The sequence below is a fragment of the Curcuma longa genome, chromosome 15 (genome assembly GCF_044706935.1).
Source record: "Curcuma longa cultivar G26 ecotype Majalengka, Jawa Barat chromosome 15, ITB_CL_G26_1.1, whole genome shotgun sequence".
Lineage (NCBI taxonomy): Eukaryota > Viridiplantae > Streptophyta > Magnoliopsida > Zingiberales > Zingiberaceae > Curcuma > Curcuma longa.
The window spans coordinates 2,339,839-2,365,251 of record NC_133875.1 but is presented as its reverse complement, the minus strand read 5'-3'; the positions used below and the strand labels follow the sequence as shown (position 1 = coordinate 2,365,251).

At 37.3% G+C, this 25,413-nt stretch overlaps 3 protein-coding genes across 5 annotated transcripts; 2 read left to right on the top strand and 1 right to left on the bottom strand.

Moving 5' to 3' along the window:
- Positions 1 to 523: 523 nt before the first annotated feature.
- On the top strand, positions 524 to 7,122 carry LOC141846187 (dolichyl-diphosphooligosaccharide--protein glycosyltransferase 48 kDa subunit). The gene is made up of 13 exons (XM_074734185.1): positions 524 to 887; positions 1,043 to 1,179; positions 1,287 to 1,412; positions 1,931 to 1,984; positions 2,095 to 2,208; positions 3,775 to 3,830; positions 3,903 to 3,944; positions 5,018 to 5,093; positions 5,263 to 5,334; positions 5,437 to 5,562; positions 5,653 to 5,757; positions 6,331 to 6,414; positions 6,819 to 7,122. The coding sequence occupies exons 1-13, from the start codon at positions 599 to 601 to the stop codon at positions 6,864 to 6,866; spliced, it is 1,329 nt and encodes a 442-aa protein (XP_074590286.1). The 5' UTR covers positions 524 to 598; the 3' UTR covers positions 6,867 to 7,122.
- Positions 7,123 to 8,351: 1,229 nt separating this feature from the next.
- LOC141846634 (protein transport protein SEC13 homolog A-like) lies at positions 8,352 to 10,787 on the bottom strand. Of its 3 annotated transcripts, none has more exons than XM_074734673.1 (3): positions 10,678 to 10,787; positions 10,278 to 10,364; positions 8,352 to 9,439 (listed from the first exon to the last, which is right to left on the bottom strand). In XM_074734673.1, exon 3 carries the CDS (start codon positions 9,407 to 9,409, stop codon positions 8,501 to 8,503), a length of 909 nt encoding a protein of 302 aa, XP_074590774.1. In that variant the 5' UTR covers positions 9,410 to 9,439; positions 10,278 to 10,364; positions 10,678 to 10,787; the 3' UTR covers positions 8,352 to 8,500. The 3 variants fall into 3 exon arrangements, with proteins under 3 accessions (XP_074590774.1, XP_074590773.1, XP_074590775.1); XM_074734672.1 differs by having other exon boundaries at positions 10,278 to 10,415; positions 10,678 to 10,781; XM_074734674.1 differs by lacking the exon at positions 10,278 to 10,364 and having other exon boundaries at positions 10,678 to 10,781.
- Positions 10,788 to 14,495: 3,708 nt separating this feature from the next.
- Positions 14,496 to 16,089, top strand: LOC141845769 (cyclin-D2-1-like). The gene is made up of 5 exons (XM_074733771.1): positions 14,496 to 14,771; positions 14,851 to 14,937; positions 15,019 to 15,319; positions 15,400 to 15,527; positions 15,838 to 16,089. The coding sequence occupies exons 1-5, from the start codon at positions 14,496 to 14,498 to the stop codon at positions 16,087 to 16,089; spliced, it is 1,044 nt and encodes a 347-aa protein (XP_074589872.1).
- Positions 16,090 to 25,413: the final 9,324 nt, after the last annotated feature.

The window sequence follows — 25,413 nt, the reverse complement described above, 5'->3', positions numbered from 1 at the left end:
TCGGTCCGGTCCTACGAAAATTTTTCACTGGCCATCAGGGTAAATTGGGTGATTGTGCTCCCCATTTGAAGGAAAATTATTGCAAATACACCATAACTAAGGATCGAATTGTAAGTACTTGGATGACAATTTGAATGTCCTACCGCGACACTATTGGGAACAACAATTACAGTTTACTAGTAACTACGTGTCCTTTTAAATTTTAACAAGTATAGCTCTTTTCATTTTTGCCCTTTATTTATTTTAGAAAACTTATTCCTTTGCTTTTAGCACTTTAAATTTCATAATTTTTATTAACTTCAGTAATTTTCATATAAATTCAAAATGGTAAAATAATTTTTAAAAAAAATTAACGAAAACGTTGTCCTCTTTCAAGATTTATTATTTTTTATTTTTTATTTATTTTTGACGTCTTGTTTGTTGGCCACTATCTTTACCGTACACGTCACACTACCTCAGTTATCTGTTTCCTGTCCGCGATCGGACATACTATTTGTCCGCCCTCCGGTCTTCTAACCAGACGACCAGCTCGAGCGAGTCGTCTCCGCTGCGCCGTTCTCCTTCGCCCTCCCCAAAACCCTAGAAGCGGTCTGCGACAATGGCGAAGCCTTTCACCGCCTCGGCGATTCCCCTCTTCCTGCTCTCCGTCGTCTCCCTCTTATCTCTCCGCTGCGGCGCTTTCTCCGCCGAGCGCCCCACCGATCGACGTCTCCTCGTCTTGGTGGACGATCTCGCGATCCGGTCCTCCCACTCCCTCTACTTCTCCGCCCTTCAGTCCCGTGGTTACGATCTCGACTTCAAGCTCGCCGATGACCCCTCGCTCGCGCTTAGCCGGTACGGCCAGTACCTCTACGACGGCCTTCTCCTCTTCTCCCCCTCCGTCCAACGTAAGATGTCCTCGGACTCATTGATCTATTGGATTTCTTAATTTTACGATGTTGCATGATGTTGCGATTTGTAATTTGACTCGATCGATGGAATGCCTTTGATTCGTCTTTAGCATCAGATGTGAGGTCTGCTTAAAGTTTGTCTTTTTTTGTAGGTTTTGGTGGATCTTTGGACCTGGCAGGAATTCTCGAGTTTGTGGATGCAGGGCATGATTTGATCTTAGCGGCAGACTCGTCTGCTTCTGACCTGATTCGGGAGATCGCAACTGAGTGCGGGGTTGATTTTGATGAGGCAAGTTGCTATTCGAGATATATAGATTATATATTCATATATGCTTTTTCTCGCTTTCATATTTTTCTGTTTACACATATCATCTAAATCATTCAGTTTCATTTCAGGATCCCGCTGCTTTGGTTATTGATCACACTAGTTATGCAGTCTCTGAAACTGAAGGTGATCATACACTGATTGCTTCTGACATTTTCATTGAGTCTACTGCGATTCTGGGTGACAAGAAAATTGAGGTAAAAAAGAATCTTTCTTTATTCTTGTTTATGTTTTTCAATTAAGGTGAAAATTGCTGAACCATAATTTTCACTTCTTGACTGAATTTGTGCATGCTAGTTTTTAATAGCACTGGGTATACTTTCTAAGTTTCGTTTTTTTGTGCATATGATCTTTGAATGCCATCCAAAGATGAAATCTTATTTTATATGTTTTCTCTATATATCCTTGCTAAATGTTTCAGCCGACTATGTTTTATCATACGACTCTTTATTATTTTCTGTGTGATCCAAATTAGTTGCATTATGAAGCTTAGAAACCTCAAGTCTCATTCATGTAGCTCAGTAGTAAACGACAAAAAAAAGTTTCATTCTTAAGACTCATGAATGCTTCTCTACTATAATCTTCCATGATCTTGTGGAGAAAAAAGTGTTACTATTTGAGGTACTTCTAGCTACTTAAAAAAATGCAATATAAGAGCTCAACTTGATTATACATAGTGGTGTTTATCTGATTCTCAACTGAAATATCTGAACAGGCTCCTGTTCTGTTCCGAGGCATTGGCCACTCTCTAAATGCTGCTAATAGCTTGGTAATCATTCTAATTGTTTTGTTGATTTCTCTCTTTTGCCATATGTCAGCCTTATCTCTGGTTACATGGCCAACCGTTCAGAGATTTCTGACCCCCATACTATGATCCAGGTGTTGAAAGTTCTTTCTGCCTCCCCTGCTGCATATTCTGCAAACCCAGCAACTAAGCTTTCAAGTCCTCCATCACTTACAGGATCTGCAATATCATTAGTGTCTATTGTGCAGGTAGTGTATTCAAATTTATGCCTAATATTCTCTGATTTATGTTCATAGATTTGTAATACCAGGGCCCATATGGTTTGAATAACCATGGATGAAAGGCATGTGACTAGGACATGATAGCAATTTGCAACACCTGTATTTGTTCGATATTGGCTGAGAAGGCGTCTTTGGCTCAATAGAGGCAATCAAAATTTCAATATATGCTTGTGGACCAGTATATGTTTTGCAGACTGTGAATTACTTTACTACTGTTACTTTGAGGAACGGATGAGAAGTGAATTCAGAAAGTAGTAAAAGCCAAAGGATAAGATTTCTGTTTTTATACTTGGAAATAAGGCTGTAAAACTTGCAATTCTTGTGGGATCTTAGGATCCTATTTCTAGGTATAGGTAAGAGTTATAACAGCAAATATAGAAAAAGAGTTGGCATATCTTTTTTGTGAGATATTTTACAAAAACAAGCATAAGTCGTAACTTTTTGTTAGATATTTAATTTTGCTAAATATTTCCAACTTATTTATTATGATAATTTTCAGGTTGACTAACAATTGTACAATTTATATTTATATAGTTTCCTAATGTATGCTATGCAAGACATGAAAGTTTAAATAGTTACAAAAACTTTGTTTTACTTTAACATTAAAAACTTTTACTAGTTGCTTGTTAAATGTTAAGATATCTAATATACTTAGTTAAACTCCTTTTTAAAAATTAGTATTTTAATGTAACAGTAAAGACTTGATCCTATTCTTATATTTGAAAAACTAGGTAGCTAGTAATAGTATAATTTGTGATATTTGATAAAATCTTGTGCCCAAAGTTTTGTCTTCTATTTGTAGTTTCTGCACTTCATATTGGAAAAAAAATTGTCATTAGTATTTTAAATCCAGATTGGTCATCAAACTAACTTGGAATCAGAGTTGGTAGAGTAAATCAAAGATGAAATGTAAATATTAAATAATTTACTAACATTGAATATTAGTTAACTAGTCTGGCTCGACTAGTTTCCATTTGGTTTCTTTGATTTTAGCTGGTTCTTGAGTGGATTTCTTCCTTTTAGGTGGCTGTCTCTTTTTCCAATTAATTTTGAGTGAAAGTAGTAATTATGAATTCCTTGTTTTTATAGTCTCTTATTTTTGGCTTCAATAAATAATGAAATTATTACTTTTACTAGTTGGTTCAGATAATTGCTCTAGCTTATGTGCAACACTTTCTTAATTCACTTTTGACTAAATACTTTCTGTAACTCATTTTTCTACATGTTTGGTTTAGAATTGCTTTAATTACATCCTCAAGAAATCATATGTACTATCAAGAATGATTGTTCAATATATCTGAGACTACCAGTTTTGTTTGTCTGCTTTTGGATATCTGTTTCACATGATGGGTAACTTGGTTACCAGAAGTTACTATCTAGTATAAAGATTGATGCTTTTCATTTCTAAAGATTCTAATGTTTCCTTCTTATTAATGGTTTGTTTGATGGCCATTAAGGATGCTTTTCATCTCTTATCCTTTATTGTCAGAGAGCCATATAATATTAACTGTATTGTTTTTTTTTTATCTTCAGGCAAGAAACAATGCTCGTGTCTTGATAACTGGCTCTTTAGATATGTTCAGCAATCGGTATGATGTATAAATTTTTAGTTATTGGTTCATTTAATATTTTTCTTACTCATTTAACTTGTTATGCTTCAGTTTTCTTAAATCTAGTGTGCAGAAGGCTGGGAGCTCCATCAAGTAAGTCTTGTTTTCCTTCTATTTGTCATGCTCTTTGTATGAACTAATTTCTATGCAAATCAGAGTTGTCTTCCCTTTTCAGGCTAAAGTTTACTGTTATAGTTGTCAAACTTAATTTCTCTTTTCTATTCAAACTAATTTCTCACATTAGATAGGAACTGCATTACCTGGTTCTTTCTAGAACTCAATCCCCTCTATTGTTCTCCTTTGTACCATGAAGGTATTCTTTGCTAAGGTTTTTCATTTGCTATACGCCAATGCAACTTGAGATTAGTCAGCATTTTAAGAATCAAGGCATCAGATTGAAACTTTTCCCATGTTAATTCTTTTGTATAAAAAGATTATTTTGTTCTGTTGTATCTGCTCAATCAGGATACAAATATGTGAAGATAAGACCTTGGTCAAAAGTGTGAACTTTATGGTCATACATGTCTCAAATGACTCAAATCATACAAGTTTGTTTGAGTATTATCTTCCATAGCTGGTTGTGATTGTGGCTTTGTCACACAAGGAAGTATTCATCTTCATTGAAAGCAGCATAGTCAGATGAACATTGTGAAATTGGCATATGTTCAAGAACAACACTAGAATTTATGCATATATGATCAGTTAAAATGGCTGGTAATTCTAGGTATTGGCATGCTAAGGGAGGGTCAAGCATCTTTCTGTATCAAACAGTTTATTTTGCATGCCCAAAGAACTTGTTAATTGCAAATCAAAATTAATTTTCTGAAAAAAAATTTAGCAGTTGGTGTCAAATTCTAGGAAATGAGAACCTATTGGTTTTACCCATGTTTTTCCAGGAGAGCAGCCTTTTAAGTTTAGCATATATTCTTTTTGGTTTCAATTGTACAATTGACTGCCCTTAATTGACAATTTTGGCAATAATGAAACAGCCTTATTGTTATATGTTGTTCAATGTCCTATTACACAACATAATTCAATGGGTTTTCTACATGGTGTCATTGATGTTAAATCAATACTCTTTAGAATGTTTGAGAATTCCTGAAAGGAGTTTTCTTTAAAATTCAAGTGATGGAATTGTTGAGTAAGGATTTGCCTTTTTGATACAGGAATGAAAAGTCTGGTAATCAGCAGTTTCTCTCAGAGATTAGCAAATGGGTCTTCCATGAAAGAGGCCATCTCAAGGTAAAGAATTTAGCATCTTACCTGAATTTTCAGTTAACACATTTTTCCTTTAATTTTTGCTAAACGTCGAAGAACTGGCAGTTGAACATCTATATCAGCTATCTTACTCCTTGTAATGACATCATTTATTTTTGAGGGTCCTTATTTTCATCTGAAAATATTTTCATAGGCTATTAATGTGCATCATCACAAAGTTGGAGAAACAAATGAGCCATCTATCTACAGGATCAATGATGATTTGGTAATTGTTTCTTATCCATAAATGCCATTGTTTTATGCACAATTAGCAGGAAGGAGAAAGCGTATGGCTCAAGTATTTATCTCAATGAATTTTTTGGTGAAGGAATATTCCTTAGAAATCTATGAGTGGTCTGGATCAAGCTGGAAACCATATGTAGCAGATGATGTTCAAGTTCAGTTTTATATGATGAGCCCTTATGTACTAAAAACCTTATCCACTGATCAGAAGGTATATTTAAGTTAAAAGTCTTCTCGCTTGTCTTCATGAATGATGACCAAAGAAGCTGTTTACATTTTCATTTTTTTTTTGTAATTGCAGGGCCTGTATTCAACCTCGTTTAAGGTTCCTGATGTCTATGGCGTTTTTCAATTCAAGGTGGAGTACCAGAAACTTGGATACACAAGCTTGTCGCTTTCAAAACAGGTATGACATATCTCTGTAATTGGTATCACTTTTCCCTTATTTTTGGTCTATAATTCAGTTGTAATGGTAAGAGGCGAATGTTCTACATAGGCTTTTTTTTGCATATTCTGCCAATCACTGGATTGAGTTTCGTAACAACAATTTGAAATGTGATTGGATATTACAATCACATTTAACTCTTCACTGATGCTAAACCAAGCATTCATGTTTTCTCCTAATCATGAAAGATTGTAAAACACAGAATTTGAGAAAATTCTGATGAAAGTTTCATTGAGTTTCTTAGCTATTAAGCAGTTGTCAACTCTTTCATTTTGCTCCATTTTTAGCCTAAAACTTTGTAGTCAAGGCAAAGTAATTTAGGTCTGACATTGTTTAGGTGCTTGTGGTTTAATGTGCACCTGCTTTAAGGCAATGCTCTGTTCTAAAAAATATCTACTAGCAGCCAATCCAGGAAATACTAGTGTCGATATCCTGTTGGAATCTGTTCCATAATTAATCATAATCCAGTCTGGACTCCCAAAAATCGAGAATGGTGTTATTGTTTTGATCTAATGAAATGTAACTGTTTTGCAGATACCAGTTCGACCTTTCCGCCACAACGAGTACGAGAGATTCATTACCACTGCCTTCCCATATTATGGAGCATCTTTTTCAACTGTGAGTTTCCTTATCTTTCCTTCCAATAAATTTCAATGATTGTGCTTGTACATCAAACATCTTGAACATTGAATTACAGATATACAACTCTTTTCACTTGTCCTTGCGTAAAGTTTGCACAGCATGCATATTTAATCCCAAGTAGTACCGGCATATGTTACATCTTGTTTGAAACCATTTCATATTGTAAAAGAATTTTAACAACAATTCATACTGTACTTATAACTTGTATTTGTAGCACCATTTATTTTGATTTCTCATCTGCCAATCCTGCTTAAATTTTCAATCCCCAAGCCTATAGGATATCGTAATGTTAATTAATTTTATTCGATATCACAACTATCGATTGTCTATTTAATGGAAATTTTAATTTGCTTCTGAAAATTTCTTCTCTTTTCTGGCAGATGGCTGCATTTTTCATATTCACCTTTGTCTACCTCTACAACAAGTAGATTGGCCATATTGATGCGATAACTTAAGTCGAAGAACGCGCGAGACGAGTGCGAGTAGATGCTTGGTTCATTTGTTGCATCATTCGAAGATCTATGTATTTTGGACGACCTACAATTTTGGATTGCCTGGCGTTTTTTTCGGTTACTTATTGAACTGGAGTTGGCATTAGGGTGTCTGATAAACATTTCTCTGTAGTTCTTATTCATCTCGAGCATCTTAATTGGAATCAAGAGTTGAAAATAAAAATTTTCTCTAGTGCACGAGTGTTTTTTATTTTTATGTTCCTGAATTAAGATATTGCCCAATCGATTGGAGTTGAAACTCTGTTTCCTTGTCTGTTTTTATCTAAATTTTAAAGAAATCATATAGATCTTAAGTTGTAATCGATCTTGTAATTTCTAAACGATGGTGTTTCTGTTATTTTACCTTCTTTTTTTGTCTCTCTTATTTTGAATATCTTTCTTTATTCCCTATCCAGTTGAACTCCTTTTGAAGTTGAATCAATCAGCCAATTGCAACATACATGAACTTTAACGTTCAAAATCCTGAAAGAATTGCTAATGTATTCAATCCTTACTAAACTTATTCAATTGGCATCGGTTATTCATTACATTAATTTGGGACTAAAAATTTTGTACTAATCATTAAGATAAAAAAAGCACGTAGTTGAGACTTATTGAAACCGCTACTCTAACAGTTTTTTTCTACGATCATTTGTGAGGAAGTAAATTAAGAAGTTGCAGTTGACCACAATAGAAGAAGATATTGTTAAAGTTTCGTTGAAATTCGAACTCTTATCCTCTTCTACAACTCTTCTCTATCGTAATCAACTTAGATATACCCCGAAGATTTCAACTCGTATACTTGAATGTGGTAAGACGTTGTGAGTAGGGATGAGTAAGAGATAATTAATCGACCAAACTAATTAATTTTGAAAGCTTGATTTGATCAATTTAAAATTCTAATTTTTTAAAAATACTTTTTTAAATTCGATGTTGATTTTAAATTTAATTTTATCATATTAGTGGTAAAGTTATATCGATTCAATTTATTTAATTTTAATGATAAAATTCGATTAATTCAATTTGAACAAAAAAATTAATTAAATCATCGATTCGTTTTATTCAGTCTGTTCAATTTCAAACTTATTGCTCATCCCTAATTCAGATAAATTAAAGCTTTCAACCACAATTTAAAAAAAAAAAAAAAAGAAGAGAAACAAAAGTTAACAATAAAAACCATCATTGAGAAAATTACATTAGCACAAGTGAGAATTGACGCTTGTAAAACAAATATAAGAGCCCTAAGAACAAAAAATAGCTTCCAAGACAATCATTAAAGAATTGAAATGCAACTCCAAAAAAACAACAAAGGAAGAATAAGACAGTTAACAATAAGTTGTCTGATAATATAATTTGTCAAAAAATATTCCAAATAAGCAAACTGTAGGCAAAGCATATGAAATCACAGTCACACCTACAACACAGAAGAAGACTTTCATATTGAAGAAGCAGCTAAAGGTCAGTAGCTTTCAACAGACAACATGGATATGAAAAACTAGCAACTATTTTTATCGCAAACTGTAGAGCCGCATGATAAGCCAATCCAGGCAGGAGTGGGAATGGCGGAAACATTATGGTTCGACCGTAGTCACCTGCTGCCATTGCCCGTCGACAGCTTCCTTCCACAATGTGACATTGTTGTTGCCGTCGGCTACAGCTAATATGTTTCCTGTGAGTGACCATGATACTCTCCATACAGGAGTATGAAAGTCATTCAAAACTTTTCCTTCCCATTGATCACCTTCCTTGCCCACTGTCCATATGACTACCGTGCCATCCTGCGATGCGCTTGCGATAGTGGATTTCGGAAGTCCCAAGTTTGGTGCCCAAGCCACATCCCTCACCCAGTCAGAATGCATATGGAGAGCAGGAAAACAGTCCATCTTCCAATTACCATTGTAGAGCTTCCACACTTTGACAGTGTTGTCGCAGCCACCAGATGCAAGTTTCTGTACAGGATCAAGCTGCCCGGAACCAACAAGAGCACCCGGGGCCAAAGCTGGAGCCCATGTCACGGAAGTGACACCCACTGGGTGCGCCTGATCGATCCTTGTGGTGTCCCAGCCACCATCAGTTCGTGCAGTGAAGACGGAGATGTTCCCATCTGAGGAACCACAAGCCAAGCAGAGGCCAAGCTCATGAGGAGCCCATGCAATGGAGTTGACAGAGCTCTTGTGCTCTGTGAAAACATGCGCCTGAATCCACTCATCAGGTTTGCTGCCTTCCTTCCAGATGATCACTTGGCCATCATAGCCACAAGATGCGATCAAGGAACCAAATTTTGGATGGGCCCATGTCACCTGCCATACTGGCCCTTGGTGGCCACTCAGGGTTGCAAGTTGCTGATGAGAAGAGCCACTCACACCGATAATTTTGATGGTAGCATCGGAAGATGCTGTTGCCAAACGCTTGCCGTAGTAGTCCATCTGCACATCATGGACAACATCCTGGTGACCAGTCTCTATCTTCTGTGCCGGCATTGCTCCAATCCTTGAATACTTCTTGAAAAGCTGCATGCTTGATGAATTAGAAGTGACACGGGGGTAACAACAATATTGCATTTAAATCATCAAAGCAGATTATATTTGAAAGGGATGCAATCCAATTAGCTGAATCAATTATAATACTACACCAACTACCTGACCTTGGCTGTTAAAGAAATTAAATTATCTAATTTTATCTTTTGCCAAAGAACATAAAAAGGAAAACAATATTGCAAAACTACAAATAGTTAGAAGCAACTGGAGTAAAGAAAATATAAATCGTGATTCAAATTTGAACATCCAACTGATGATGCAATAACATGATATTTTTAAATCAAGATTGGTAAGGTAAAAGAAACAACTGATAGATTGGCATCATATTTGACCATTTTTTTTTCAAAAATAAACATCAACCGATCAAAACTAGGCTTGAAGAAAAGAATATATACAGATCATTAAAGATAATGGTGGGGAGGAAAAAAGCTCAAGTGCTTTACACGGTAGATTAGACTTTAAGTTCAGTCTGAATACTGCAGCATATAATTCTACAAAGGAGAAGAAATACAAGATAACAGATCTGAAATAGTTTCATAAGATAAAAGAGCCAGGCATAATTCAATCGAACAAAGAAACTAGCAAGCCCACATCACCCAAATTACATCTCGTACAAGTCCAACAGATTCCGATTCTTTCCATCATTTACAAGATCTACAAAACACAAAACCAGATCTAAAACGTAACGATCATATTCATCCAAATCTGAGCAAAATCCGAGCCATTACCTCGCATCGCGATACTAAGATCTGGAAAAACGCTCACAACAAAAACAGCAACAAGCAGATCTCGATCGGAAGATAAAACTTACGATTCGGATAAGGGAAAGAGATCCGGGAAGATTCTTCCGGCGAGAACTGTCGTCGTCGAAGCGGCTGCAGCGGAGGCGGCCGGCGATCTGAGGACGGGGAGGCGATCGATCTATTTAGGTATCTGGACACAGAGAAAACTAAAAGAAATCTTTTTATTAAGGCATTTATTAAATAACGCGGATCCAAATTTGAATGCCCGAATCCTGGAGCTTCCTCGCACGCATCCATCCCACAAACATCTTCGATTAGAAAGAAAACCTTACACTAAAAGAAAAATACACAAAAAAAGAAAGGAAACAAGAGAAAAGTGTAGAGCATGCTTCGTGCGAGAAAAAAAGCCAACAACAACAAAGTGGAATTCGATAAGGAAGAGACACCTAACCCAGAAAAATGACTCACCGGAGAAGTACTTGCAGGCAACGAAGAGATAGGAACCGCTCGAGCTGCAGCGGGAGCTTGAAGCACCGCTCGCCGGAGATGGAAGAGGAATCAGAGGTGGGATTGCGAACCCTAGCGGCGGAGAATATTTATTTATCCCATAAATTACATAAATACCCTTATCATGCGCCAGCGATAAATCAAATTAATTATTTGTTTATTTTTTTATTTAGTTTTAATTCAATCGTTTAATTCGATTTCAATTTATTTCAGTGAGATCAATAAAATTAAGCTAATAATGAATTACATAAATACCAAAATGCTTTAATCTTCACTAATTCTAATAATTAATAATCAAAATAAAATAAAATCGAGTTGGAATTTTTAAAAATAAAAAATAATTTAAGTTTAATATTATTAAAGAAATTATTAAAGAAAGTTTTGCAGGGTTCCAGGGTTCGTCGGACGGAATCTTGCTGGGTTCCGGAAAAGAGACGGCGATTTCGAAAGCGCATGGAAAATCTGGAAACGAGTGGGTGTCTTTCACGAAGACGAATGCCTTTGATGCTGTCTCCAGCATCGTTGTCATCGTCTGCAGTCCCACGACGATCGCGACTATGGGACTGTGGGAGGAGGAGGCGGTGGATCGTCAGGTTTTTTTTTTACCAAGTCCTAAGACTGGGCCATGGCCTAGTTTGGCCCACCAATAGCTCCGCCCCTGGTCATGTGTCTAGCGCCTGTGTGCCTGAATTAACCTTCCTCCATATCCATGGGATCGGCTCTAAGAGGTCGTTGAGGTGGGGGGCCTGACATAGTGTGATGGTAAGAGGTAGAGTATTTTTCTAAATAATTAGGGTTTAAAATTCACATAGCATATATATTCTACGTTTGAACAACTAGTGATGCTAGAGCATGCACATCAAAAGCCACCTCACTTCTTAAATTTATTTGATAGACGAAATATGAGTCAGCCTATTCACCCCAGGGAGTAGCATAAACGGTGGGCGTATGGTATTACTATCATATTCGTCAGGGATTGATCCTCAGAAGGTGATGACATGCATTTATGACTTCACTATGTGTTTAATGCCTATGTACCTAAATTAACCTTCTTCCATATCCGTGGGACCGACTTTAGGAGGCCATTGAGGTGGGGGGTTCGACATGGTGTGATGGTAAGAGGTAGAGTATTTTTCTAAATAATTAGGGTTTAAAATTCACACAACATATACATTCGACATTTGAACAACTAGTGATGCTAGAGCATCACATCAAAAGCCACCTCACTTCTTAAATTTATTCGATGGATGAAATATGAGTCGGTCTATTCACCCTAGGGAGTAGCGTAAACGGTGGGCGTATGGTATTACTATCATGATCATCAAGGATTGATCCTCAAAAGGTGATGATGACCTGCATTTACGATCTCACTATGCGTCTAACGCCTGTGTACCTAAATTAACCTTCTTCCATATCCGTGGGATCGACTTTAGGAGGCCGCCATTGAGATGGGGGGACGGCATGATGTGATGGTAAGAAGTAGAATATTTTTCTAAATAATTATGATTTAAAATTCACACAATGCATATATTCGACGTTTGAACAACTAGTGATAGTTAAATCACCACATCAAGAGCCACCTCACTTCTTAAATCTATTTGATGGACGAAATGTGAGACAACCTATTCACCCTAGAAAGTAGCGTAGACGGTGGTTACTATCGTAATGATCAAGAGTTGATTCTCAGAAGGTGATGACCTGCATTTATGACCTCACTATGCATCTAATGCCTATGTACCATAATTAACCTTCTTCTATATCCGTGGGACCGACTTTAGAAGGTCATTGAGGTGGGGGGTGGTCGGCATGGTGTGATGGTAAGAAGTAGGGTATTTTTAAAAAATAATTATGGTTTAAAATTCGCACAACACATACATTCAACGTTTGAACAACTAGTGATGCTAAAGCACCACATCAAGAGTCATCTCACTTCTTAAATTTATTTGATGGGCGCAATGTGAACTGACCTATTCATCTTAGGACACCTAATAATAAACAAAAAAGTTAGTAAAAACAATCCAAATCTAAACGTCATGCGCCCAATGCTTGTGTACCTGAATTAATCTCCCTTCATATGCGTGGGACCAACTCTAAGAGGATTGTTGAGGTGGGGGGCTCTGATATGGTGTGATGGTAAGAGATAGGGTATTTTTCTAAATAATTATAATTTAAAATTCACACAGTGCATATATTCGATGATTGAACAACTAATGATGCTAGAGTACTACATTAAACGTCATCTCACTTCTTAAATTTATTATGAGCTGGCCTATTCACCCTGGAACATCTAATATAGTCAAGGCAATCCTAAATCTAAACTAAATCAAACAGTTGAAAAGGTTATTTAAGTTTAATTTATTTTTTTATTAAGATAGATGTTATTCAATTCTCAATTGTAACAAGTATCTAAAAATTTTATATTTTAATATTATTTGATTCATCAGTAAATTTGAATTTAATTTACAAATTTATCCGTTTTAAGATTTTTTATTTATTTAGAAGTTTGATAAACTAAAACCTATTTAGTTAACATAAATAATTTTTTACTCAAATACCAAACTTGTCCATAAATATTTTTTTAAATAATCTAGATATCTGAATTTCACCCGATTAATCTTGAAGATAAATCATCCACGATCTCTAAAATATTAATTTTTAAAAAAATTTAAATTCTCTTAAATATTTTACATCTCGGCCAGTACTAGTGAGGTACTTGAAGATGCCTTTGCTGTACTGCAATTAACAGTGCAGTTTAGTATAATTTAATCATCGAGTTAATTAGTGATAGATCTATAGCTCCTGTTCTTGATACGAACACAGTTCCCAAAGAAGAGGAGTACATTTATAATGATATAAAGTGTTGTTAATTAGTGATAACTTTCTTTAGATTTGCATGTTTGCTTAAGTTAATAGAAACTTGACTTCAGTTTTAAGTTTTAACTTTTAAATTGTTAGAACATTGACTTAATGCACGTTGCATGTGCCAGAACAGTGAAGGTATTTCCCTAAACATTTATAGGGCAAAAAATAATAATAATCAAAAGAATATTATTTTTTATTAGAATTGTAAAAAAATGTTTATTTTTATTTTCAAAAATATTTTTATTTTTTAAATTATTAAAATAAATACATAATCATAACTATTACAACATGAGATCTAATTCAGAAGTTCTAGCATGATCTGACACATAGAAAATCTTGTTAATCTTTAAAATCATAAAAAATCTTAAACTATCAAGGTAATTATATTTCTAAGTTATAACTCATTTACTGATATTGTAGTGATACGGTATTACTTAAAAATTCATCATAATCTGAATCAAATAAAATTATCATCGATAACTTTAGACAAATAATATGATTATAAATGATAACTCTCAATTAACACCCTGTTGTTTAAAGCTCAGCCATCATCGCCACTTACCTTAATCACCCCCCTCGAGTTTCCAATTTCCGAACCTTTAAATGGAAAAATAATTTTAGAATTAACACATGTCAAAAATGTTTTTTTTTGCAAACTAATTTTGTTTGGAAATGTAACAAAATCTTTTTTATTTATTAGATTTTCAGTAATATATATATTATTATTTATTATTTTTTGCCATATTAGAGGAAGTCGCTGTGTATCTCTTTCTTTATAACCATCGCTCCCCCGTTTCTCTCTCCCCTGCTTGAGGAAGAGTCGGGCGGGGAGGTAGAGAGAGAAACTGCGGCGGCGCTTTTGGTCGATCGTCCATGCTCGGATTCGCGTTTCCCGGCGCAGGGAAACGCACCTGACGATGGTCCTCTCGTCGGACCTGCTCTCCGCCTCGTCCAACCTCCTCTGCCTCGAGGACGCCGGCGACGTGGCCTCGGGGGATCCGTCCGCCGCTCCCGCCGACGACGAGTGGGCCCCGCCATGCCGCTCCGCCGCCGCCGCGGCGCTCGTGGACGGCCGTGGCTTGGCCTCTCTCCTCTCCGTCGAGGCCGGGCACGAGCCACCCGGCGCCGCCCACTTCGTCGCCCGCCCCCTCCTCGCCGCCGCGCGCAACCACGCCGTCAAGTGGATCCTCAAGGCATCCGATCCGCTTCTCCTTCTCGATCATCTCCATCTATTGAAAAATGCGGGTTGAATTACTAAATCGATTTGTGTAGGTGAACGAGTTCTACCGATTCCGGGCGGCGACGGCGTACCTCTCTGTGACCTACCTCGACCGATTCCTCTCTTCCCATTCGATTCCGGTGAGTTCGATCAATCGGCTGCCTCTATGCTTAATTACTGATCGAGACATCGATCGATTTGATTGCATTCGAAAATGGAAGGCGGTGGAGAAAGGGGACGACGGCAGCAGCGGAGGGTGGCCGATGCAACTGGTCTCTGTGGCGTGCGTGTCGGTGGCGGCGAAGATGGAGGAGGTGCGCGTGCCGTCGCTGCTCGACCTCCAGATCCTGGACCCCGGCTACGTGTTCGACCCCTCCACCGTCCGCCGCATGGAGCTCCTCCTCATGGCGGCCATCGGATGGCGGATGCGCGCCGTCACCCCCTTCGACTTCCTCCCCCACCTTTCCGCCGCGCCTCGCCTCCTCTCCCACGCCGCCGGCCTCGTCCTCTCCGCCCTCCGTGGTACTCACAACATCAACAAAGATCCTCCTTTTTTATCCGCAATACTACGAATGCAAAACTAATCGGTTCTACTTTCGAAGTGGTGGATTTCCTGAGCTTCCGGCCGTCGGAGATCGCAGTGGCCTCCGCTCTCTGCGCGGCCTCCGCCTCCGCCTCCGCCGGGAGCGGCGGCGATTTGTCGAGCCGTTCCGCCGAGTGGGCGAGCCAGGTATATTTTTGTCTTTTAACTGTCCGCTTCCCTTCACTCCCGGTACAATCACCCCCTTCCTTATTCTCTCTTCTCCTTAAAAAAATAATGAAATAACAATAATAATAATTAAAAAAACAGCGGTGTTTGTCACCGGCGGTGATCGGACATCGAATTTGGCGCGGAGTCGTGCCAACTTTCCCTTAGTCAATTGGGGACAGTAAATGTGCAGTTGCAAAAAACACCTTAAAATATTTAAAATAAATTATCGCTTTTGGCCCCCCTTTATTTTAAAATTTTTCTCACGCCATTTTACATCTTTGGAGGGCAGGAAGCGGTGAGCCGGTGTCGCCAGCTCATGGACGACTATCTCACCGACACGTGTCCGTCGGCGTCCCGGTCGAAGCCCAGCCCTCCATGCTCCGCCTCCGCGTCGCCGCTGGGGCCTCCGTCGGCGAGCCCCGTCGCCATCCTCGACGCCGCCGCCGCCGCCGGCTGTAGCAGCTGCGACTCCGCCGCGCCCGCCGACGAACCGCAGCCCAAGCGCCGCCGGATCGGCGGCAACTGTACAGAGAGAGCTTAAGCGCCGATCACTAGATTCGTCCTTTTGGATCGATATCAATCTCTATTTCTCCTAATAAACTCGCCGTCGTTGTCAAAGCTTTCGATCAAATTCCTGACAATTTTTCCAGTCGATTCGAAAATATATCGAATTTAAAATTTTAAAATTTCGAATTTAATTTGAATATGGTATATTTTTTATATTTTTTCCACTCTTATTATTCCTGATAACCCAGGGGAGGAGCGGAGTGCAATTATCGATAAGTTCGAGGTGCAAATCGAATCTTTTTCCTTTTTTTTTTTTTTGCAGAAAAGTAAAGGAAACAGAAGAGAAAGATTCGATTTGCACCTCGAACTTATTGATAATTGCACTTGGCTCCTCCCTGGGTTAAGAGTGAAAAAAACATTTCAAAAACATATCATTTTCAAATTAATCCAGGAGAGGAGCGAAGTGCAATTATCGATAAATTTGAGGAGCAAATTGAATCTTTCTTTTTTGTTTTTTTGCAAAAAAAGAAATAGAAGAGAAAGATTCCATTTGCACCTCGAACTTATCGATAATTGCACTTCGCTCCTCCCTTAGGTTATCAGGAATAAGAGTGATTTTTTTTTTCAAAAATATATCATATTCAAATTAACCCAGGGGAGGAGCGAAGTGCAATTATCGATAAGTTTGAGGTGCAAATCGAATCTTTCTCTTCTATTTCCTTTTATTTTTACTAAAAAACAAAAGAAAAAGATTCTATTTGCACCTCGAACTTTTCGATAATTGCACTTCGCTCCTCCCCTGGGTTATCAGGAATAAGAGTGAAGAAAAAATTTTCAAAAATATATCATATTCAAATTAACCCAGGAGAGGAGCGGACTGCAATAATCGATAAATTCGAGGTGCAAATCGAATCTCTCTCTTCTGTTTCCTAATCACCGGAAACGTAGCCGGGGCCAGCGGCAGCCTCCCACGTGGCGGACCGGCTGTGGGCCCCGCGACCTACATTATATGATTGCCGAGAGACCAGCTGTCGCATCTGGGCCGTCCGCGTTCGCAGGACGCCTCCGGCGGGCCGTACGATTGGACGTCTCTCGATCTCCGCGCCGCGGTTGGATTTTCCGGTTCGACGAATCGAACCGGTCGAATTGAATGCGGCAACGTGGGCACGCAGACGGCTCTGCATTGATTTGACGGAAAGAAAGAAAGAAAGAATTGTATTGTGTTGTGTGTGTTCCAGCTGTTTGACTCGTCATTCATTCACAGACACAACAGCAGAGGCAACAAGGCCCTCAAAGGTAGACTATCAAGTAGGAGGATCCATCCGGTCAGATCTAAATAAAAATATTATAAAAAAAAATTAAATTCGAATCTGATTTAATCTCAATTTATGTTAATTTAAAATTTTTAAATCCGAATTAAATATAATCTCAATAATCAAGAAAAAATAAATTATTATTATTTTACTTAAATTTTAAATTCAAATCAATCCAGATCAATTCGAATCTGATCCGAAACTCAATTCAACATAAAACCCTCAATTCAAATCCGAATAAGTGAAGTAATGGGATCACTAGCATCCCTTTTTGAATCAAGCATGTTTTATGAATTTTTTGAATCGATTCGAAAAATAATTGATTCGTAATTAAAATTATTATCGAATTAATAATTTTTGATAATTCAAAGTGAATTTAAATTAATAATATTTTATTTAATTATTCATGAGTCGAATTCGGATTAAAATATTTTTATAATATTTTGACTTTGACCCAACTCATCAGAATTGGCACTCTTGGACGTGGACTCCTCCAATGTTTAAGTTAGACAACCCGCAAGACGTAGCACAGACGGTGGGTACATGGTATTGCTGGCGTAATGGTCAGGGTCGATTATAGGAGATTAGGGATGGCAACGGGTTCGGGGGTTCGCGGGGAAGCCTTCTCCATCCCCGTCCCCGAAACCCAAACTCATATACCATCCCCGTCCCCATCCCGTCGGGTATCATAATTTAAATACCATCCCCGTCCCCGTCGGATTTCGGGTATCCAGCGGGTTTCGGGGATCCCCGTGGGTTTCAGGGATGGCTTTCCCCGCGGGTATTTCCATGGGTATCCCCATACCCATCCCCATCCCTGTCTTGTTTTTTTTAATATTAATTTAAATAAATATATATAAAATCCTTACAAAATAACATTATAAACCAAACATTAAACTCCAAATCAAAATATTATCTCTAAAACAACATCCAACTAATGCATAATCCGACGGAGGCCCGATAAGTTCGGAGGACGGGATCGGGTTCGGGGATGGGGATGGAGAATATTTGGAATACTATCCCCGACCCATCCCCGCTTTCCGAGATTCGGGGATTCCCCATCCCCATCCCCGCTTTCTCGGATTTGGGGATTCCCCGATCAAAATGGGTTCGGGGAACGGTTTCCCCATCGGGTCCGGGTCTAATTGCCATCCCTATAGGAGATGATGACCTAAGGTCGATCCTGTTATACTCCTAACGCTTATACATCTACATGAATCTTCCTCCATATTCGTGGGACCAACTTTAGGGGAATTATTGATGTAGCGGATCTATTTTTTTTATTTTTGTGATTTAAGTTAGACTTTGAAAGTAAATTTACAATGTTTTTTTTTATAAATTTTATATATTTAACCTTTATTTCCTTTTCTTTTCTCCCAAATAAGGTACCATATGTTACGTTAATGAGCCTTCCGTTCCTTACAAACAAAGAGAACATAAATACTTCCTTTTTCCTTCTTTCTCTTTCTGTTAATGAACCTTCTTTCACCCCATCTAAACAAAACAGAGCACAAGGAATCAATCTTCCCTCAACAATATCAATTTCATATTGTATAGGATCAAATTTTAGATAAGAATACTCCTCCCACAATGATGTAGCGGCAAGGTACTCAATAATTTATCAAAGTATTCACAATTTGAATTTTAACTTCATTTGGAATTGATCCTGATGATCGATTAAAAAAACTTTCATAAGACTATACTAATCACCTTTAAAATTGATTAAATCGTAAAAATTAAATATCTAAATTATTTTTTAAAAAAATTTGAGATAGGAACAAGCCGAGCACCCGTTGATTAAAATTGACCTATTTGATATCGGGATTATTCCTTTTAATAGTTTCATGGTGCACTGTTCTAGTGAGATGTGGGCCCTACTTTAATAATGGATATTAGATCCGTCACATAGAGGCAGATGATGATTCATGTTTTTCTTGATGTTCATGAGGTATAATTTAGTTGGTTACGATGAAATAGAGTTATCGAAGTGGGCAAAGGTCAAATCTCGATGAAGTCTGTCCTCCTCCGTCTTAGTCAACTGTAATTTCTCGATTTACCTTCTCACAGATGATTGTGAAGCCGACGTGTGGGACGTGTAGGACCGTTGAATACTCAAGATGACAGATTCCATTTTATATTAAAGAGATACTCAAGAGACCAAACACTAATCTTGCAATGCAGATCTAGTGACGAGGAACCGAGTCACGCGGCCGAGCCGGGCTCCATGAGACAGGTCGAAGGTTTGTCAGCACGGACAGTTCCTCCAAAACTAGGGTCGAGTTAGGTTGGAGGTCGCTGTCACCCAGTTACCTTCCCCCCGGCAATAGTCCCACACCACTGCACCAGGGCTGCTACTGCAGTAGGTTAAAAGCTCAAGAGATGCCTTCCGTGTAAGTTTGCTGCCCTGGCAACCAAGAAACCAAAAACAAAAAACAAAAAACATAATTAACCAAAAAGCTTAAATGAATATAAGTATAAACAATTTAAAGTTTGATTTGACTTGATTTATTTCTCGCTAGGGGTGTACACGAGTTACACTGCTCGTTAGCTATTCGGATCTCGATTTTAAAAAAAAATCGTTCGATTAAGTTAACAAGTCGAACTCGAAGCTTGATTTCGAATTCAAAAATATTATTGAACCGAGTTCGAGCTTAATAATATTTGATTCATGAGTTTATATTCTACGCGCGTGATGCGCGATAGAAGATTTTGGAATACTTTTAGATGTTCGGAATAGGAACAGTATTATTTTTATTTTTTATTTATGGTTAAACTATTTAAGATTTTCACTTTGGGTTTAAGAGTTGGATTATATTATTAAATAAAAATAATTTAAATAAAAAAATTTTAGTTGCTCATGGGGCGTTTGGGATAAGAAATACAGGATAATAACTCGATACATCCCGTAAGCAATTAAATTTTTTTTATTTGCTTAATATTATAACTAACTCTTAAATCTTAAAAAGAAAATCTTAAATGACTTAACTGTAAGCAAAAAAAATAAATAAAAAATAAAAATGATATTGTTCTTATTTCAGCGCCCAGAATATTTCTATCGCACACATAAGATATCAGAATCTCATAATTATATATCACATGAATTATAAATATTATATGTTAATGAGTTAAGTTCGAACGAAATTCATTTAACTTTTAAATGAATTATTTTTTTGAATCGAATTCAAACTGTTTAGATTATTTAATTTTATTATGAATCAAATTCAAACTTAAAAATTAAAAATTAAAACTCAAATCTAACTAAAATTAAGCTCGAGCTTAAGAAAAATAAATCGAACTAAACTGGAACCTCTTACTTTTCGATTCGGTTCGATTCTATTTCATTCATTCTTATTTATCATAACACCAAATCTGAGGGACAAAGACTGCAGGTTAGGCCCACATCTTCCTCCTCGAGATCTCTGCCCTGCCTTTCAGCATTTTGACCGATCTTTCACAGATCAGCCAAACTGCTCCGCTGCTGCTACTGCTGTTTCATTCATTCATTCATTGATACTGTTTGGAAGATCAGGTAGGAATTGGCATCTCTGTGTCCCCAACATCGTCCACAATAATTCATTCTACTTGTTCACAGACAAACCGGTTAATGCTCCCAGTGCCCTGGCCCCCTCTTCTTGTATGGTTTAAGATGGTCCCCGGGGCAATGGTGCAACGGTAGGATATTCGGGTTGTGACCCAGCGACCCGCGATTCGATTCCCAGCTACGACGTATTTACAAGAATTTTATTCCAAATGGGGAACGCAATCAAATGATGCTGGGCATCTGGATTGGCCGTCGTATGCGCTTTCCGATTTACCCTGATGGTCGATGAGAAATTTCCATTGGACTGGGCCGGGCACCCCCAGAAATTGAGTCTATGAGACTGACTGAGATTTATCATTTTTGTTGTATGGTTTAAGATGATTTTGAGCTTGTCTATTTGCATTCTTTTTACGCTCTATTTGGATAGGATGAGTAAAGATTCATTAACCAAAAGAGAAGACAACGGAAGAAAAAGAAAAGAAAAGATTTATATTTTTCTTATTTGGAAGGATGAAAAATTTATTAATATAATATATGCTACTTTGTTTGACAGGAAAGGAAGGAGAACGAATGTTAAATATGCAAAGTACTTAAAAAAGATTATGCATATAGGAGATGGATAAAAAATTGTAAAATTCTATTAGAAGTTGGGATATAAAAGATCCTAAAATAGACAACACATATTCTTTGGATAAGTCCTTGTCTTTGGAGGAGAAAAAGAAGAAGATTGGAGTTATCTATATCTGTTTTCTTAAGTCTTGTTCTCGAAAAGATTTACAATGAAGACAAACGCCGACATCGTGAAGTGAGAGAGGTTGGACGTTGAACGGTGACGATGCGACGGTGCAAAGACGAAATACCTAAACAAATGAGTTAATTTAAGAATTAATATTTTAAAATAGAGATAAAAATAAAATAAAATATTTTTGAATTTTTTTTCCTTTTCTTGCATCTCAAATCGGAGTGTAAGAAATTATAGCTATTTGTGAGCGCAGGGTAAAGTTTATCCTTCTTTCCCCTTCTCCTTTTTAACTCACTCCATTCCAAACAAATATCAAAATTCTTCTTCCCTTTATTTATTCTTCGCCTCCCCTCCCTTCCCTCTTCTCCTCCTAAACAGAGTTTTGGTCGACTGAACTAGTCGGCCGAGTGGGAAAGTGCAGTGGCACTGAACTAGGCTTCAGACTTAATCTTAGTTGTTCACTAGCAAACGACTAGGACTAGATCATCGATCGCGGATCAGACTCAATCTTAGTCATTCACTAGCTTGTCGATTCACATTCCTTTTTTTTATTTTATTTTTAAGGAGATGCAAGATAAATAGTCATTTTTATTTTCTATGTGCAAGATTACTCATCGAAGTTCTTCGTGAAGGATGGTTAAGGCCTAAGATCATGTTGAAAGACGAAGTATTCAGATTTCGTCCCATTAATTTTGAAGGTAGATTTGCTATCTCAATGGTCCTTCTAAAATCAATTTCACATATATAGAGGAAAATTCATTTAGGTACACAAGCATTAGGTATAAGACAAGATCGATCCCAGATCATCATCTTCTGAAATCGATCCCTGATCATTACATAAACAATATCATGCGCCCACCTTCCTTGACGATGGATCGATCCCAAACTTAAAACATTAACAACTTGTTTAAATACTTGCTAATTACTCTGACTATTTATTCACCAGAGGAAATAAATAGCATCTGTATCATGAGCCATGTGCCTTTGTTGATTAAAGGTAAGAACTTTCATCCACCATGACTAATACCACAAATTTTTTTATAATTTTTATTTATATTTTATCAATTTATATATAGGCAAAAATAAAAAAGATACCTGATTATTAAATCATTAAAAGATCCTTCATCATATTTTAGTATCATTGTAATAGTGATAAAGTAGTTATTACAACGTATAAAATAAATTAATTTACATAGAATATTTTTATATTAAATAATTATTTATTAATATGATCAAAATTATTTAAATTTAATCAAAATAATTAAACAAAATTTTGATAATATTATTATAATAGCCGTTTAAATAGCTCCTATATAATATTACAATTATATCAACCATTTAATGATTATTATAATATAATAACTATTAATTAGTTATTACAATGTTATAATAATATTAATTCAATTTAAATAATTTTAATTAAGTGATTTTTTAACAAAGTTAAATTTATTTATTTTTACACATAATATTAAAATAAATATATTTTCATAATGAAATATATAATGAATTGTTGTTTTGATTTTTTTTTAAAGTGTTTTTTATTTTTTTACCTACACACACGGTTATGATAATACTACGCATCTTCCCGTGAGCACGGTGTTCACGATCGGGTATGTATCGAGGTGTCCGGAAGTGATTCAGACGCCCTCCATATTCAATCGTGAATGAGTATCACACACGATAAATATACACATGATTATGCTATATTATACGTCTTCTCATTCGCACAACATCCGTGATTGAGTGCACATCAACAATGACGAAGCTAGGAATATTGTAGCCTCCGAGCTAATCCCAATCTGATCAAAAGCCCTATATATATATATATATATATATATATATATACAGGAATGATATCCTGCGCGATGAGTTTACGCAACTTCGTGCGCGACAGCCGACGTGGCGAGGAATTTCACTGTTCATCCTCCACCGTGGCCGAAACGAAATCCCGAAATAAAATCCCGCCTCTCCCAAAATCGCGCGGCTGATTCTCAATTCGAGCTTCCGTTGTGGTTGAAAAGGAAGCAGAGAAGGATGCGACTGCAGTAGAGGTGAAGAATGAGAAAGGTGGTCCGGTTGTGGAGAAGGCCTTGTCCTTCAGGGAGGAGAGCAACTTCTTGTCGGATCTCAAGGAATCCGAGAGGAAGGCGCTGGTGGAGCTCAGAGCCGCCGTCGAGGAGGCCATCCTCAAGAACAAGCTATTTAGAAACGAGTCAGAGCCGTCGGAGGGGAAGGAGAAGGTCCATGGAGAAGGGGGAAAACTGGAACTTGACAAATCTGCTGAGGCGAAGCACACCGACGAAGAAAAATCCGACCTCTCTACCCAAAATCCTCAAAATATTCTTCAAGTCAACAATGCTACTCTTCAGCCATTTCAAGAGAGGCTCTTCTTTTGTTGTTCAGTTGTCTGAACCCTTGCCCTAGCTTATCTTTCATGTACTCTTTGATTGCAATACTATTTAAAATAATTTTTTGTCATGAGAATCTTTTGTAGGAATCCTGTTTCGACTTAAAATTATATTTCTGCCTTCTTTGAGATGATACCCAGTGTCTGAAGACACCAATGAGTTCCTTAGACTCCCTCACTCATGTGGATATAAATTTTTTATTTTTCTAATATCAAATAAGCCATCAGCCGGTTTTGTCCAAAACCGGCTGATGGACTTAAAGACCTCGAATGCACATGATCCGAACACCTTTTTTGCTCCTCTTGCACTCTATAATGTGTACATCAACTCAGAATGCATTGCGATACATCGTGTTGGAAGTAGGAATTTTTTTCGCTCGTGCTTGGCATGTGGATTGAGGTGGAAATTTTATTTTTAATTCTACATAGATGATACTTGGTGTTCAAAGACACCAATGAGTTCCTTCGACTCCCTCACTCATATAGATATAAAATTTTAAATTTTTTATTATCAAATAAGCCATCAGCCGGTTTTGTCCAAAATCGGCTGATGGACTTAAAGACCTCGAATGCACATGATCCGAACATCTTTTTTGCTCCTCTTGCACTCTATAATGTGTATATCAACTCAGAATGCATTGCGATACATCGTGTTGGAAGCAGGAATTTTTTTCGCTCGTGATCGGCATGTGGATTGTGGTGAAAATTTTATTTTCAATTCTACATATATGATACTTGGTGTTCAAAGACACCAATGAGTTCCTTGGACTTCCTCAATCATGTAGATATAAAATTTTGAATTTTTTATTATAGAAAAAGCCATCAGCCTGTTTTGTCCAAAAGTGGCTGATGGACTTTAAGACCTCTAATGCACATGATCCGAACACCTTTTTTGCTCCTCTTGCACTCTATAATGTGTATATCAACTCAGAATACATTGCGATACATCGTGTTGGAAGCAGGAATTTTTTTCGCTCGTGCTCGGCATGTGGATTGGGGTGAAAATTTTATTTTCAATTCTACATATATGATACTTGGTGTTCAAAGACACCAATGAGTTCCTTGGACTCCCTCAATCATGTAGATATAAAATTTTGAATTTTTTATTATAAAAAAAGCCATCAGCCTGTTTTGTCCAAAAGTGGCTGATGGACTTTAAGACCTCTAATGCACATGATCCGAACACCTTTTTTGCTCCTCTTGCACTCTATAATGTGTATATCAACTCAGAATACATTGCGATACATCGTGTTGGAAGCAGGAATTTTTTTCGCTCGTGCTCGGCATGTGGATTGGGGTGAAAATTTTATTTTCAATTCTACATAGATGATACTTGGTGTTCAAAGACACCAATG

Bases quoted from the DNA above. Each gene is read 5' to 3' on its own strand.
- LOC141846187 (XM_074734185.1), top strand. From the start codon at position 599: ATGGCGAAGCCTTTCACCGCCTCGGCGATTCCCCTCTTCCTGCTCTCC. The intron at 2,209-3,774 runs GTAGTGTATTCA...TTTTATCTTCAG, and splicing joins CATTAGTGTCTATTGTGCAG to GCAAGAAACAATGCTCGTGT. The intron at 3,945-5,017 runs GTAAGTCTTGTT...TTTTTGATACAG, and splicing joins AAGGCTGGGAGCTCCATCAA to GAATGAAAAGTCTGGTAATC.
- LOC141846634 (XM_074734673.1), bottom strand. From the start codon at position 9,409: ATGCCGGCACAGAAGATAGAGACTGGTCACCAGGATGTTGTCCATGAT.
- LOC141845769 (XM_074733771.1), top strand. From the start codon at position 14,496: ATGGTCCTCTCGTCGGACCTGCTCTCCGCCTCGTCCAACCTCCTCTGC. The intron at 14,938-15,018 runs GTGAGTTCGATC...CGAAAATGGAAG, and splicing joins TCTCTTCCCATTCGATTCCG to GCGGTGGAGAAAGGGGACGA. The intron at 15,320-15,399 runs GTACTCACAACA...CTACTTTCGAAG, and splicing joins CGTCCTCTCCGCCCTCCGTG to TGGTGGATTTCCTGAGCTTC.